The sequence below is a fragment of the Coccomyxa subellipsoidea genome (assembly GCF_000258705.1).
Source record: "Coccomyxa subellipsoidea C-169, whole genome shotgun sequence".
Lineage (NCBI taxonomy): Eukaryota > Viridiplantae > Chlorophyta > Trebouxiophyceae > Coccomyxaceae > Coccomyxa > Coccomyxa subellipsoidea.
In genome coordinates, this window is record NW_005178041.1 from 1021764 (window position 1) to 1037999 (window position 16236).

Here is a 16236-nt window from a genome sequence, read left to right on the forward strand (position 1 = left end):
CAGCTGTCCTGCAGGGTAACAAATACTCTCATTCCTCAGTGTTTCCTGGAGAGTTTGCATACAAAATACTGTCTCTTGTGTTGGAAGATTGCCTGTTCACAATCTGCGGTATCTGCATTAGCTGCTTCCTGGGTGAATATTAGCCAAGGTTGCCGATCGTCCAATACATTGCTGGATTGGGGGTCTGTACTCTGCACTTTGACATGTTTGCAGCTCTCCAGAATCGCTTAAAGATCGACGAAGCAACATCTTCTAAGGACGATGTCGCTCCAGGTATTTGCTTGAAAATGAAACTTTGCACATGTGACCAGGACGGGCTTGTTGGTTCCCCATCTGTCGACCATGTCTGATGCCCTTAGAAATTGTTCCTGCATAATATGTTATGGTTGTGCCTTGTGGTTCTGCCGGGTCTCCCTTCACCTGACGGAAATCTCATTTTGAACAGTGTACTTGCTGGAAGAATTATGGCAACTCGTGCAATCCTTGCCGCTGGATGCCAATGTCGCATTGGTTGATTACACAAAGAAGAGACTGGCGAGCAGATCTCCAGTCGTGAAACAAAAGGTGTACTGCACGCCAGCACATTTTGTATCTTGATGCTCACCTGCTGAACCAGCTGCCACGGACAAAGGGAGTTGCCTCAAATTTTCTGTGTCGTGCGCAGACTTTGCGTGTCATTAAGCACATCTGCAGCAAGGGAAGCTCTGACTTCAAGCGGAGCTTCCAAAAACAAGCTGCTCCAGTAAGGTGCGCCAGTGGCCTTGCCGACTTCCATGCCATGCATCGCATATGACAATCTAAATTTCAGCTTGGTGACACCTGAGGCAAGCACGCCACGCTGCCATGCCTGCAGGGAGTTGACGCACTACAAAGGAGAGCCTGACCCCTTCAAAGGCGATGTTCCCAATCAGAAAGTTCGAGACTCTGCCAAGGAGGCCCTGGATGCAATCTTTGCTGCCACAGCAGTCAACCCACCTACAACTCCAGCGCCCCATCAGGTGCACAATCTGGATTTTGTACACGATACAGCCACCAGTGTCATCAATGCGATTATTGTTAGGACCTCAGGGTAGCACAGCACATCTAGAAGCCTTGCTTTGGACGTGGCATATGTAGGTGGTGAACTCAAAGCACGTGCACAAGAGATGATGGCTGCATTGCCTCCTTGCAGAGTCGCATCCAAGGCTTTGGTGGTGGCAGCAGCGAAGCCATCTCGTCCACGTCATCCAGGGGGTATGATGGTGATTTGGGAGGGTCGGCAACTGTTAGCACCTCCCGGATGACTGGCTTTGGCAACCCCAAATTTGAGGGGTCGAGCGGCGGCAATGCGGGGGGTGCTGTGACATCTCCGAAATTGTTGCTGGGTGGCATTGGCAGCAAGGGAGGGTTTGGTGGCACCACGCGGCATGCACCTTTCATGATGGATCAGGTGCGTTTGCTTCTTTTTATGCGCATATGAGTGTGCTCATGCAATTATTGCGCAAGCGACACAGATCTGGTGTGAACCCCCAGCATTTCTGCCTTGGATGTCATTTGAGGAATCCTGATGATCATACAAGGTCCATCGTCCATAAATAGCTCCTTCTTGAAACAAATAAGGTAGCAAGGGCATTGATCCAAAGAAGTCTCTTATTGCAGGGCGGTGCAAATGGCAGCGATGACGAAAGGCCTTCCGGATATCAGCCGAGACCATTGACAGTCGGCACAGCGCCCATCACTGCATCATTGAGTGCACCACAATTATCTGCAAACGACGGTGATGAGGAGGTGTGTCCCACCTACTGCTACACTATAGGCTGTTTTGACAACAGCTGCGGTTTTGCATCACGGGAGTGCAATGCCCAGAAGCATATGCAGAGGTTCTGCAGGAAGCTGACAAGCGTTATTATTTCTGGTCAGGTGAGGTTGGTGGATGGCATCTGTGCTTTGGGAGGCGTCCGAGCGCAGCCGTCAAGGGAGGATCTCAGGCTGTTCGTGGAAAATATTGCCTCCTTGAATGGCACGCGCGTAGCTGAGCTCCTACATGCCAAGATGGTAGGAACCTGGCCGCTGTCCAAGACATGTCTTCACCAAGCAGACTGCCGCCTGCATGACTCAGCATGTGCATGTTTACTGTGAGGAGTAGTGGCAAAGGCTGGAGTACATGTGTGTAGGAGTATGCCTCTTGGCAGACGGTGCTGCGAGCGGTTTCGGCAGTCGAGGCGGTGGTACAACAGGGCAGCACTGCCGCATGTGGCGAAGTTGCTGTCTACTTCCAGGCAAGTCTGGCATGCCGAAATAGCATGGAACTCGTTGCCTTATTTTTGCACAAGCTGTTCTGCAGTGCTACGGGATGACCTGCTACCTACATGCCCTAATGCAAAAGCAAGGAAGAAAGATTAATGGAGTATGCTGAATTCTGACGTATGATGTATGATGGCAGGCGGATCCTGAGCCGGTGCGCAGGGCGGCAGCTTCCGCGCAGGCGTCGGTGCGCCAGCGAGCAACTGCGCTGCTGAAGCTGCTGGGCGCTGACGGCGCAGCCGCCGCCCCCAGCGCGTCTCGGGCATCCCCCGTCGGGGATCTCATCGGTGGCATGGATGAGCCTTCTCCTGCAGCAGCCCCCCAAGCATCCGCCCAAGACCTCCTCGGTGTGTTCCCCTGCACATATTTCCACATTGTTTCTACACTAATTCCCCTTGCGACTTCAACCGTTCATTGGAGTCGCGCATGCGCTTACGCCAAACATGAACTGTGCGCAAGCATGTGTCAGAATGGAGCTCCTGCTATGTGCAGGTGACCTGATGGACCCTGCTCCAGGGCCAGCGCAAATGGCTCAAGCGCAGGGTGGCAGCATGTTCGACGGCCTCGCTGTGGGGGTATCATCACCTGCTGCTCAGGCGCGTGCACCGCAGCCTGGCACAGCGATCCAGGATGGGCCGGCGTCTGCAGCTGACAGATTTGGCGGCCTGTCCCTCAGCGCTCCTGGGCAGAGCGGTGTATCCTGTGGTGCTGGGCAGGCATCTGCTGACCTGCTTGCAGGCCTGACTTTGCCCAGCGCAGCGCCTGCCTCTGCCGGTGAGCCCTGTCTAGCTACAGAGATGGAGCAGTGTGTTGGTTGAGGGCCTTACTGGTTTCTTTGTGACGGAGTTTTGCTCTGCGTATATTCGGGCTCGTGGTGAGCTCCTCTTGGCAATGCGATGCTGTGCTTGTCAGGCGTGGGGAGTGCAGCAAATGGCAGTCTCTTTGGGAGGCCGCAGAGCAATGGCACACCTTCAGCAGCGGGCTCTGGGGCCACCAAATCAGGCAGTCAAGCTCTTGATGCTGATCTCTTTGGTGGAGGGCTCAGCCAGCCTTCTGCTTCTCCTCCAATGGGGATTGCTGCACAGGTGTGTGCATGTCTCCATTGGGAAATATTAAATGTGGCTCACAGCATTGAGTATGATGCATGCGCTGGCCTTATCTCATGAATATCCTCTGTGAGACATGGCAGTGCAGCATTCTGTCATGAAACATTGACGCCCCCTCCTGTGATGTCAGGGGAATGGGGCGTCGACTGACATCTTTGGGAGCAACAGCAGCCCCACCATGATCACCTTGGCTTCACCTGAAAAACCTGGTCAGGCCACCCAGCAGTTTGGCTATGCGCAGCCCCAACCTGTCTTGCCACACAATCAACAGGGTGCGTCATGGACTCCTGTAGTGTCTTATCAAAAATTCAGATTATGGCATTCTCTTAAAATCTTGCTTGCTTTGCAGGAAGTTTTACTTTTTGGGATGATGCTGCAGGGCAAGGAGCCCCACCCCAGATGTATCAACAGCCGGTGCAGCAGTTTGGCATGTACCCAGGTCCTCAGCAGGCCCAGCACCTGCACATGCAGCAGTACCAGATGCAGCAAATGCAAATGCAGCAGATGCACATGCAGCAGATGCAAATGCAGGTGCGCACAGCATCTGATCAAGCCCTTTGCACGCACAGCTGCATTGATGTGCATTTGCAGGAGGTTGTGAGAGGCCAAACTGCGTCTGCTTGCTTGTTGCAGCAGCAGCAAATGGGTGTGGGGGGATATGGAGCACCGCTGTATCATGCCCAGCAGCAGCAGCAATTTGGTGGCCCTCCCAACGGGGCTGCAGTGGGGTCGGACATCTTCATCAGCAGCAAACCTCCCTCAGCGCCCAGAGCTGAGCTCTTGGGCGCCAAGAAGGATCCCACCTTTGATTTTGTTGGGGTACGGACCTCAGTTTCCTGCTGTGTGATTGCATTATGCGTTGACACTTGACCTGGATGATTTGCCTAGTGGTCTAACGGTAGATCCAGCCTCACCTTCTGCTCGCTGCTGCAGGATCACATCAGCAAACTGCGCTCATCCAAGTGACTCAAGATGCTGCGCTCGAAGTGAATTATTCTTCTTCATTTAGAGATTTATCAAGAAGCTTCGTACATGGGAGAGTTTCCTGGAGAAGGTTGCCAGTGTTTGCAGCATATCCTTGACGGTAGATGTCATCTAGATGCCAGAATATTACCTTAGTCAATTAGTTGTATGGTAATCAACAATGATAGGGCGTTTGAATGTTGAAGATCCATAGTCATTGCCGGTGGGTGCCTGTTAGCAAAAAGGGCTGCATATATATCAAGAATCTGTTTGTGCAAGGATAGGGTCTGTAGCAGCAGTGACCATGTGAGGACTGTCGCGGTTGCAATGATCATATTGGTACACCGTTGCAGTGACTGGGCACAACATAAACTCTTCACGTATCTTGTTACATTGCAATATTATAATTTGACCATAAATTAACTACTGAACAGTAATGTCACAACACCTAAGTCGACAGATCCATAAGTTACAGCACTAAAGCCAAGTGCTATCACCTAGTAAGATATCAGAAAAGCAGTCAGAAGACACCCTTTGGCAGCGACCCAATCCATTGCATGCAGATGTCACAGCAGCTCTGCTCGTGACTTTCAGAGCTCCTCATCCTCGTCGTACTCACCCTCCTCCTCAGCTGAGGCATCCTGGTACTGCTGGTACTCGCTCACCAGGTCGTTCATGTTGGACTCTGCCTCTGTGAACTCCATCTCATCCATGCCCTCACCTGCACAATCAGTACTATATGCTCATCCTTCTCCAGCCTCTGACCCAGGAAGTTATTTTTTTGTAAGTCATGCATGCCATACTTTCTTTCTTCAGGACATGCTGGCACTTGTGCAAACATCAGACTCAGCTCATGAATGAAGGGCCAGGACGCACCAGTGTACCAATGAAGGAAGGCCTTCCTCCTGAACATGGCTGTGAACTGCTCGCTGACGCGCTTGAACATCTCCTGGATGGCGGTGGTGTTGCCGATGAAGGTGGCCGCCATCTTGAGGCCCTTAGGGGGAATGTCACAGACGGAGGACTTGACGTTGTTGGGGATCCACTCAACAAAGTACGAGGAGTTCTTGTTCTGCACTTGCAGCAGCTGCTCGTCGACCTGCACAGTAAAACCACCAGTTTCAAACCTTGCCTGACACCTCTCTGCCGCAGGTAATGGATTGCAGCTGAATTCCTGACTCAAGCTCTCTGTCTTCCATCATACAGATGTGCGCAGACACTTATGCATGACACATTGCATGCATGCAACTCAACGACTCTAAAATACGCAAATGAGGAAGTATTGCTGCGCACCTCCTTGGTGGACATCTTGCCGCGGAAGACTGCGGAGGCGGTGAGGTAGCGGCCGTGACGGGGGTCGGCGGCGCACATCATGTTCTTGGAGTCCCACATCTGCTGCGTCAGCTCCGGCACTGACAGGGAGCGGTACTGCTGGCTGCCGCGTGAGGTCAGAGGGCAGAAGCCCACCATGAAGAAGTGCAGGCGGGGGAAGGGGATCAGGTTCACCGCCAGCTTGCGCAGGTCGGAGTTCAGCTGACCTGCGTGGCAGCATCAACCGGCCTCACCCTTTTGGGCCTGCTGTCTTTGTGACCCACTTGTGACACTGCATGCATGCATGCAGGAACAGCTCAGATGACTCGCAATGAGCAGCATGCCGTCTCACAAGTGATGGACGAGCAACAGCAGAACATGAGGAAGGAGCACAGTCTGGAGGCAGGATGTACCTGGGAAGCGCAGGCAGCAGGTGATGCCAGACATGACAGCAGAGATGAGGTGGTTGAGGTCCCCGAAGGTTGGGGTGGTCAGCTTGAGGGTGCGGAAGCAGATGTCGTACAGTGCCTCATTGTCCAGCACCATGCACTCGTCGGCGTTCTCCACCAGCTGGTGCACTGACAGCGTGGCATTGTAGGGCTCCACCACTGTGTCTGACACCTGGCAACGCAGTGGAGCATGTGTCAGCTTTTAATCACCCAGCTGCAGGTCTGCATTTTTAGTGTTATGTGCTGAAATTGGCAACAGAGGATTGGTGAGAATTTGGGAGTGAAAGAGGGATGTTACTGACCTTGGGTGAAGGCACCACGGAGAAGGTCTGCATGGCGCAAGGCACAACATCGTTAGTCTTACAATTCAGCTCTACATTCATTTGAGTACTGTGACATGCAAGCATGGGGAATACATGAGGACATGCAAAAGATGTGCCGGTAGATTTGGCATGGCTTACCAGCATCATGCGGTCGGGGTATTCCTCGCGGATCTTGCTGATTAAGAGAGTACCCATCCCACTGCCTGTGCCACCTCCCAGGGAATGGCACACCTGGAAGCCTACATTGGACAACACATTTGTTGTCAGTTCTTTGGGCAGAAGCCTTCTATGAATGCATGCACGTGGACATCAGCGCAACTGCAGGTCTTTGGGAAAGAAGCTCACCTTGAAGGCAGTCGCAGGACTCTGCCTCCTTTCTGACAACGTCAAGGACAGAGTCAATGAGCTCTGCTCCCTCTGTGTAATGTCCCTTGGCCCAGTTGTTGCCAGCACCAGTCTGCAGTTCAAGCAGTTTTATCAGCAAGGATACAGGTCATCATGAATGCTCTGCATAACCTGTCATGTGTGCAATGTGAAGTAGATGGATGAGTCACCTGTCCAAATATGAAGTTGTCAGGGCGGAAGATCTGCCCATACGGCCCGGACCGGACACTGTCCATGGTGCCTGGCTCCTGTGGACCAAAAGGCGAATGTATTTATGAGCACGAATTTGGTCGATGCTTCGTTGCAGCATTGAAGAAAAGTACACTGGAATTTACAAATCTAAATGCAGGCCCTCAAGCTTTGAAGAAGAGGAGGGAGGAAGGAAGGGAGATCACCAGGTCCATGAGGACAGCCCGCGGAACATAACGTCCTGAAGCATTTTCAATTTGTCAGGAAACGACGGTGCTAACCATAATACAAGCATGAAGCGCCGCATGCATGACAGAGCTTTTAGGACAAAGTCATCGTTGCTTTTGAAAGCAGCAGCCTACCACCGCTGGCTTCATTGAAGTAGACGTTTATCCTCTCCAATTGCAGATCACTTTGTCCCTGAGATTAGAAATCACATGTTCAGAACAGTCCGGGTGGTGCAGCGGAGAAAGCGAGAAGACAACGTGGCCCATCTAGGAATATCGTTTTGTCAGGGTTGCACCTGGTAGGATCCAGCCATGTCGACGCCATGCTCGTCGCAGGTCACCTGCGTTCAGATATTGGGAAAGGGTGAGTTCTTGAGCGCGGCAAAGCCTGAAAGCTGCAGTATGCCCAATCATGCCTCACCTCCCAGAACTTCGCTCCAATCTGGTTGCCACACTGACCGCCCTGGATGTGTACAATTTCACGCATCTTGACTCGTTTTTTTTTCTCAACAGCCGAGCCGAGCGTGCGTCGACGAGATAACGAGCAAGCGCAGCAAAGTGAGGCTCCCGCTTTTTCTGCAGCCCATAGGAGGCAGATGGCATCGGTGAAAGGGCGTGCCTGCGCAATTTCTCAAAATTCGATGTAAATGATTTGTTTATTTGTCAAGACACCAAAAGCAGTTGCAAGTTCTGAAAGCATAATAGTTGACTTCCTTTGCACCTGAAATGGGAGAGTTGCATTTGAACTTTCACGCAGGGCTGACGCGCTAAGCTTGTAGACTTGCTGTATGGTCAGTCAACATCCGCAAGTTGCAAGTTGCAGTCATGCATTGCTGACGCGGGTTGACAGGAACTTTTGAGCGGGAATCAATGAGTGGCAAAGAGAACATGCTGCTGCAGAGCCTCGATGATGTTCTGCAGAGAGCAGAGGAGTCCTTGGGCATCACTCCATCCCCAGCAAAACTCCATACAGATCCAAAGACGTACTTCGGCAGGTAATCTCCTGGGAAACCTGAAAAAAGGTCTTTTTGGGCGGCCATTCGGCAAAGACCCGAGAATCATGGTGTCCAAGGTTTGGTTGCAGTCCTTCTCAGGACTGGGACTACATGTCCCTTCAGTACTTCAAGATAGTACGAAGTTCTCACAAGCTGCACAGTTTTGATAACACCGACTCTACATCGTTATTGGTGCTCATGGGAATGCAGGAAACTCAGAGAAAGCGCGCAGCAGGGAATGCAGCCTTACGCAACAGCGCCACCCGCCAACTTCAGACGATCTTTTGCAGCTTCCCCCACCTCCTCCTCTGACAGCGAGGCTGAATCGGAGGTATGAACAAGTTTGAATTGCATCTTGAAGGTCAGCATGCGTTGACCTTCCCATGCAGAGACTGTCATGTGCTAATGCAAATCTACCCTCACCTTGCAGGGCATTTCCAACCGGACAGCTCTGAATGAGAAGAACATGGAGCTGCTAGAGCTCCGTGAGCAGCACAATCTCCTCTTGGTGAGTGTCATTGCTGCCAGTGTCCAGCTTTGTCCTCGCATAGAGAAATGACCACCTCAACCTCATGACAGAGAGAAGTATGCCACACAGTTGTGTTGCTCTCCGTGGCACAGGCTCGGTCTCAGGACGCTCGGGTGAACTGGGAGGCAGCGCTGGCGTCCAAAGATAAGGCGCTAGCTCAGCTGGAGGAGGCACTGGCGGCAGAGAGGAAGGCAGCCGAGCAAACGCGCATAACAGCGGCGGCAGCGCTGTCCCAGGCAGATGCCAAGCGCAGCAGCGCATCTGCCACGGACGCGGCCCTGGCCGAGGCCAGAAGGGAGGCGGACCAGCTGCGACGGCAGGCATGCATTTCACACTTGGCATGGAGAAGTTTCACAGAATAGAGTGTTCACTGGCGTCAAAAAGAACCTTTTCTTCATGCACTGGGAAGGGTGCATGCACTGTGAAACCCATCTGTATACAGTCGCATGAGTGAGTCGTCAGCTTGCTGCAGGTTGCCGCGCAAGATGCGCGCATAGCAGAGGCGCGACAGGCCGCTGCAGCTGCAGCGTCTGGCTCGGCCGACCAGGCTGCGCGCACAGAGCACCACATGGCGATGATGCAGGCTCAGGTGAGGGACCTGCAGGCGTCCCTTGCGCAGCAGACGGCCTCTGCGCAGCAGCACTTGGGTCGTGCTGAGGTCAGCCTTACGCCCTATGCCCCTGCGTACATCTGATTATGGTGATACCAGCAAGACAATAGTCACATTAGACATTAGCAGGAGGGCGGTGTCATGCTGTAGATGGGTGATATTCATTGCATGCTTTGGATGAGCGAGCAGAGTTGAGGCTGCATCGCCTAAATGCAGATATGATGTCATGTGCAGGCAGCACAGGCAGCCAACTCAGCTTTGCAGAACGAGATAATGCTGCTGCAAGCACGCCTGAGCGAGCAGAATGAGGCGCTGCAGAGAACTCGCCACCAGGAGAACATGTCAGCACCAGGGCCTGCTGACTGGACGCAGCGCCGTGACACTCCAGCAGAAAATCATGTCACCGGTGAGCCATGCGCTTATGTGTACTTTGACTGCATTGTTGTAGACAGGTTGTTTATTTAACAGTCCTCCACATCTTGTGAAGACCCAAGCAAAGGTGTGGGTGTTGTGCAGGTGTGATGCCCTCTGCCAAGACCTTAGCTGCTGTAGAAGGGGACAAGGGGCTTGAGAGGCAATTCACGCGCCTGCAGGAGAGGCTTGTGTCCAGAGATGCATCAGCGCGCAAGTACAAGGTACTCAAGATGGCAACCTTTGCTTTCGAGGTCCTTACGGTCCTCAGTGAGGTTCTTGTTGCTGATCTTATTCTGTGTGTGGCAGGAGGCTGTGAAGGTACTCAAGAGTAGAGTCCTCGAAGCCATCAAAGTGGCGAAAATCAACCAGGAGGATTGTGAACGGCTGCGTGGGCAGCTTGCTGAATCAGAGCAAGCCCAGCAGGTGCTTGTCTCGCCTCAAGTGCGTGTCAGGTTGTGCACTTTCTGCGTCAATTCAATGATTTTACCAATCCCTTCATGCTGAAGGATACTGTGCAATGTTGCAGAATCTGCAAAGAGAGCATCAAGCACATATGAGACAAGCTGAGACCCATGCAGCTCACAACGACGCATTATTGAGGAATGAATTGCAGATGAGGTTGCAAGCGCTGGAACAGCAACTCTCAGAGCAGTCCAAGGCAAACAAGGTAGTCCAACACCCTGTGTTGGCACATGCATGCATGCATGCATGCTGTAGTGTACATGGCTTGCAGGGCCCTAGCTCAATTGTATCGCAAGCCCTCTGCTTAAGCTCTCTAAATGCGTATATGCGCATGAGCATGAGCATGACGGTGGTGTGGCTATGCAATAGGCCATCCAGGAGAGCCTTGGCAGCACGAGAAGCCAACTGGCGACAGCTCAGAGGCAAGCAGCAGATGCTGAGCAAAGTCGGGCCATCGGCCTCCAAGAGCGCGATGAGGCTCAACGCAGGTCTGTTTCCATCAACATGATTACCCACATCCTCTTTTGTTTACCTATTAGTTATAGTGGGTGAAGAGGATGAAATATCTCAAAGTTGCAGTCTGGCTGCAGGGCACAGGCGCTGCAGCTGCGCGCTGAGAAGGCAGAGAAGTATGCACTGAAAGTTCACAGGCTCTTAGAAGCTCTGAGGTCCCACATGGAGGCCGCCCAGAAGCAGGAAGCAGCTGCTCAGCAGCAGGCATCGCCCCATGAGCAGAGCATTACCAGCTTGAAGGCTCAGCTCTCAGAGGCAGCGCAAGCGGCAGCTGCTGCATCCACTCACGCCCACAGCATTCAGGTGCCATAGCATCTTATACAGCCCATGCATGCTGATGTGATGCCATGGCTTCATCTGCCAATTTCAAGATGCACAAAGTATCAAAGAATCTGTCCAACGTGGAAACCAAATGTCGCGCATGCGTCCGGCGTGAAATTTAAAGATGTGTGCAGGAGAGACTGGCCATCAAAGAGGGGCAGTGTGAGCAGCTGCAAGCTGCGCTGTCTGAGGAGCGGCGGCAGTGCAGCCAGGCCAGGCAGCAGGCTTCTGAGCTTGAAGCCAACTTGAAGGTGGTTGATCTTTCCTGCCATTGTGCTGTTTTCCATTTTGCTTTTTCCATTCTGATACTGGTCATTTGTGGCTGGTGAATTGAGAGGCAAAAGTGGCGTGCAGGGACTGTGGGAGGAGGCAGGCACACTGAAGAGCAAGCTGGCAGAAGCTGTGGCTGTACAGGGAAGAGCCCGTGAGGAGGCGGGGAAAGAGTTGGCGGCTGCAAAAATTGCCTGGGAGCTCAGGCGCCGAGATGAGCTGCAGGTGTGCGTTCTGTGCCTGCGCCCACATCTCATAGCCTCAAACTGAGCCAGGCCTGTCTGCGCATGTTCTGGTGTGCCCCAAAGAGAGGTCAGACTGGCCTCATGGTCCAGGAATTACAGATAGCGTTTTGCGAAGAAGAGGTTGATGTGCAGGATCTGCAGGTACAGGTTGATAGGACGCTGCGCGCACAGGAGGCTGCAGAGGCCAGGCTTGCAGAGCTGGAGAAGTGCGAAGCCAGCCGCACGTCCCAGGTGAGCTCATATTTTCTGCTTCGTGCAATGGGTGGGTGGCATTCTTGCCATCTCAACTCAGTCAAAGACTTCCATTGGAACGATGTAGCGAATGATCTGATTGCAACAACAGTGATTCTCAGAATGTCTGTGTTGATTACGGTTTGGCTCAGAGTGCGGCTGGGAGTGAGGCGCATTCAGCCCCAGCAGCTGCGTGCCGCATGCAGAAGCTGAAAGAGGTGCTGGACATGCGGGAGCGCTGCATAGCACACCTGCAGGACAAGCTCCGGCATCAGCAGGCTCACCATGCACAGGTGCTTGCCTCCTTGAGATAGCATGTTTTTAACGCAGAACTCTGTTGGATCATCAGGATCACACATGCAAGATATCAAAATGTTTTGGATCTCCTCGTCCAACGCTGCTGGGGCGTAATCATATTTTTGTGAAAGGGATTAACATAGTGGAGTCTTTGCTTGATGCGCAGATTGAGACTGGGCTGAGAGCGCAATTGGAGAAGCGTGTCAAGGCGCTGGAAGATGCCGACAAGCGATTTGGCGAGTTAGAATCACTGATGCGGCGGTTGTCCGCTCGCTCTGGCATCTTGTAGCATACACACATGGGGTGTGCAGTTCTGTGGTGGCCTTGTGATCACCCTGATAAAATGCAGGGCTGTTGCATAATATATGTTGAATAACACTGTACTGATATTTGAAGACCTCCTGAGATTTGCAACATTGGAATCTGTCAGCTTCTTACATCAATAAGAAATTGCAAATTCTCATTGATCCACTGTTGTGTTATGCGTCACACTCAACACATTCATGCTTTAGGTCATTAAAAAATTCAAGCTGCATAGGTCGAGAAAGCAAATGCACCGGGAAATCTGTCAGCAAAGAAAGGAATACAGTCCACCATCACCGCCATCAATGACCTGAATGGCTGACGCTATCATTCAGCAATCACAAGGATATCAGGCTTCTCCTCATTTTGGCCTTTCTCTGCAATGCGCGCAAACTCCGCGGCCTCCCGCTCCATGAACTGGTTGAAATTGAGGCGCAGCAGCAGCTGACGCAGGTGGGGGACTCTCTGTGGGGCCTGCAGCGTGTTGCTCTGCAGCAGCACATACAGCTGCGCTGTGCGCCTTCTAAAGTCACTGCAGATCTCTGCGGCCCTGCCATCAAGCGCTCCCGTGCTCTCCCTCGCCTGCACCGCCTCTGCATTGTGCTGCAAACACCCCACACCCCATCAGCACATTATGCCGTGGCAGTGAAGATCATGTGAATATACCGTAGTGCTTCCCTGCCTTTCCATGCCAGGTGCCTTATTTTTCGCAGGGCAAGCTGGTGCCTTAGAGCCCAGCGGGTCGCATATGCCAGCCAGTGACAGATCTAGACAGTGGTGCTATAATCACTGATTCAAAAAACACTAGTCAGGGACATCCAAAGGTAGAAGGCCAGTGTACCTGGACGGTGGAGCAGAGGCGCAGGCAGAGGACGTAGATGGCTTCCAGGTTGTCGGTGAGGGGCCGCATGTCCAGGAAGGACTGCTCCACGAGGGAGGTCAGGAACGCCTCATGCGCCGTCTCCGCATCCTTGAAGTCGCGCGCGTACGCTATCTGCTTCGACAGCTCACAGCTTTGCGCCTCTATCACGTCCACCTGCACCCCCAACATCAGGATCAGAAAAGCAATTTCTCTATGATCTACATATCATGCAGGCAGAGGGAACCGTCCAGGTCCTAAGCATCTTGAGGAAAAAGACAACCAAGGTATGTGTACCTGCATGTAGATCTGCAGGTTGGAGATGAAGTGGGTCATGTTGTGCCGCGCTTGGCACAGCAGCTGCTGCGCATGCTGGGCGCCAGCGTGGCGTGCCAGCTGGCGCCCCAGAGCAGCCCACGCTGTCTCGAGCTCCATGCTGACCCGCTTTAGGCGAAGCAGGTGTCTGAACAGGGCGTTGTACTTGTGCATCACCTGCAGAGGTGCAAGCATTGTGGTCTCTAGATTTCTGCCCGCTGCAAGCTGCATCTGCCGGACAGAAGAATTGAAATTCTTTGCAATGTCTCCCTTGCAAGCGCTGTTAATCAGCATGCAACTTGTCGTCTATGAGCAGGACTTGCACACTGCGGGTCTTTAAAGAATCAGCATGCATCACCTCGGGAGTGAGGAGGATGTGCAGCGGCCATCTAAGCTTGTACTCAAGGCAGAGAGCATCCCACTGGTCCAAGCTTGGCACATGCAGAGCCCTTTCCACAGGTGAAGAGCCATCCTGCGCATCTCACTCTCTTATTTAGGGCATGTTCAAGCCAGCATGTAATTGGGTTCCTTTTCGAGAAGCAAAACGGAAACCAAAAGTGTCAATGAGAGAAAGGCAACCTTCACTGCCATCACCTGGTCTGAGCCATGTACAGGCGCAGCAAAGCGAATGCAGACGTTGGAGAAGAAGCAATCACTGTCAGCGCTGCTGTTCTGTGCGGCATGCTGAAAGAGCCTCCCAAGCTCGGTGTTCACCGTCGTCATCCGTGGTGGAAGTTGCAGCATGCGCCGGCTCTGGGCCCCCATTCACTCCATTGGAATCAGCACCCTTTCTGTGCAAGACTCAAGGCACAAGCAAGACGTGTTTGCATGTGCGAGAAGGAGGCAGTGTGTAAGTATGAGGAGGCAGGGGATGTGGGCAGGGATGCCAACCTCGAGCAGGAAGCACTGGTAGAAGTCGCCACGCGAGAGCAGGGAGTACTGCTTCAGGGCTGCCAGGTGTTGGGGCAGCTCTGCGCGCACCGTCACCAGCTGCCACAGCTGTTCCGCTGCCTGTTACAGGGAGCCCCAATATGAGCCTCACTGGCTTTTTCCTTTAAGGAGAGAAAATTTGAGCGATTTGAGCAATGGTTTGGAGGCATTTAAGGGAAGGTCTGTTCTGCACCTGGGCATGCATCCTCTCGACAACACGCTCAAAGTCCAGTCTCTCGAGGGAAGCTTTCGCCTTCAGGCCGCGCAGAGCAGCCGCCCACTGCCGAGTGTCCAGCTTTGGGAGGTTGTTCTCCCCTGCACCCATCAGACACCTTGAAGTCCATGCCTGGCTTTACATGCTACATGCCCAGGATAAAGTACAAGGGTCTTAGATGTGGGCGCACCAGCTCGTTCACTGCTGGTAGTGGTGTGCTTGAGCACGCGCACAGCCTTGCCGATGAACAACACTCGCCGCGCCACCACTTTGGTCAACCCAGGAGGCAGTGCTTGCTCCACAATCTGCAGTGTCGAAATCCAGCCGCGTGGGTCATGAACTGTCAGGTTCCACATGATGACAGCCAGGTTGGGCATGCTACTTCAGGTCCTAGCATGACTTCTGTAAAGGGAGCGGTGCAGATTCAGAATTGATGGGCAAGCGCACCTCAAACCCGCTGTGCCATTCCCGTGCATGCTGCTCGTCAGTCTGGTGCAAACTGTGGGCAGCCAGCACTGCTTCGTCCTTTGCATGTGGCACTTCTTGGATGTAAAACTCCTTGCCCTCATCTCGAAGGATCCCATGCATTGTCCTGCTCAGCAGAAATCCATGGTGGGCTACCAACAGATTCAACAAACCAAAAAAGTATCAGAATGTGTTTGCTTTTCTTATCATTCCCCGATATTTCTTCAGAACTTGAGTATGCAATGGGATTTTCGGGCGATTGGAAGACTGCTGAACCCACCATGCTGAGACCTGGTCAAGCAGGATCTGGTTGCAGTGCCACAAAAGCCTCCCAAAACATGACTGTATCTCAGGGATGCCACAGCTGGCCTTCACATGCAACAAGTGCAACAGCTGGCTTCCTTTTATGTTCTCCTTTTGAATCTTGTAGATCAATCGTTGCAGTGCGGGCAGTAGAACCTGCCATGTCAGAATCACTCAGTACAAATGGTCTCCAGCTTGCTTGCAGATAGACAGAACAAGGGCATAACAATTTGTGATATGGCTGTACCTTGAAATCCTGCAGAGCAAAATGCAGGCTTGCCAAAGAGATGGCTGGCATGCGGCGCAGCTGCTGTTGAGTCTGCAGCACTGCGGCGCGATACACTTCCAAGAGCTCTGCATGCAGTCACACCACGCCTTCTGATATTGCCAAACAGTACTGATTGGTATTGTCAAGTTCCCAGCTTCCGAAGGACAGGCATGGGCAGGGATCATGCATACTCATCGCACCTTCCAAGCCCGTTGCCAATCCCCGCCACATCAGACTTCTCCTTTGCAGCAGGTCGTGTGATCGGCTGATGCCCACAAAGGAATCCAGTTCCCGAAAATGGAATCCCAAAGCAACAAGGGAATTTAAGTTTTGCCTGTCATGACAAACTCATGAATCAGTTCACCAAGGCTGCATGCAGACTTCTCCTGGTGGTTCGGACAAGACTCGACTGGGTCGAGCTTTGTCAAATTGCAGAGCCCTGATGAGCTGCCACACC

At 52.8% G+C, this 16236-nt stretch overlaps 4 protein-coding genes across 4 annotated transcripts; 2 read left to right on the plus strand and 2 right to left on the minus strand.

The window, feature by feature from the left end:
- Positions 1–261: 261 nt before the first annotated feature.
- On the plus strand, positions 262–4355 carry COCSUDRAFT_64484 (hypothetical protein; the record flags this gene model as incomplete). Its single annotated transcript, XM_005650908.1, has 14 exons — positions 262–273; positions 665–747; positions 854–998; positions 1172–1429; positions 1639–1767; positions 1900–2034; positions 2154–2207; positions 2423–2630; positions 2776–3057; positions 3196–3368; positions 3520–3661; positions 3769–3920; positions 4023–4208; positions 4323–4355. The coding sequence occupies 14 exons, from the start codon at positions 262–264 to the stop codon at positions 4353–4355; spliced, it is 1992 nt and encodes a 663-aa protein (XP_005650965.1).
- A 587-nt stretch (positions 4356–4942) lies between these two features.
- Positions 4943–7722, minus strand: COCSUDRAFT_35065 (beta tubulin; the record flags this gene model as incomplete). Its single annotated transcript, XM_005650909.1, has 12 exons — positions 4943–5073; positions 5229–5451; positions 5646–5890; positions 6077–6284; positions 6415–6441; positions 6574–6674; positions 6781–6892; positions 6990–7067; positions 7215–7249; positions 7371–7428; positions 7532–7576; positions 7657–7722. The coding sequence occupies 12 exons, from the start codon at positions 7720–7722 to the stop codon at positions 4943–4945; spliced, it is 1329 nt and encodes a 442-aa protein (XP_005650966.1).
- A 383-nt stretch (positions 7723–8105) lies between these two features.
- Positions 8106–12411, plus strand: COCSUDRAFT_58961 (hypothetical protein; the record flags this gene model as incomplete). The annotated part of the gene is made up of 14 exons (XM_005650910.1): positions 8106–8230; positions 8441–8561; positions 8852–9107; positions 9245–9417; positions 9604–9775; positions 9886–10004; positions 10090–10206; positions 10615–10733; positions 10836–11061; positions 11214–11330; positions 11434–11574; positions 11727–11825; positions 11978–12118; positions 12289–12411. The coding sequence occupies 14 exons, from the start codon at positions 8106–8108 to the stop codon at positions 12409–12411; spliced, it is 2049 nt and encodes a 682-aa protein (XP_005650967.1).
- Positions 12412–12752: 341 nt separating this feature from the next.
- COCSUDRAFT_58962 (hypothetical protein) lies at positions 12753–15331 on the minus strand (the record flags this gene model as incomplete). The annotated part of the gene is made up of 8 exons (XM_005650911.1): positions 12753–13028; positions 13267–13461; positions 13582–13776; positions 14194–14352; positions 14491–14610; positions 14723–14844; positions 14934–15048; positions 15191–15331. The coding sequence occupies 8 exons, from the start codon at positions 15329–15331 to the stop codon at positions 12753–12755; spliced, it is 1323 nt and encodes a 440-aa protein (XP_005650968.1).
- Positions 15332–16236: the final 905 nt, after the last annotated feature.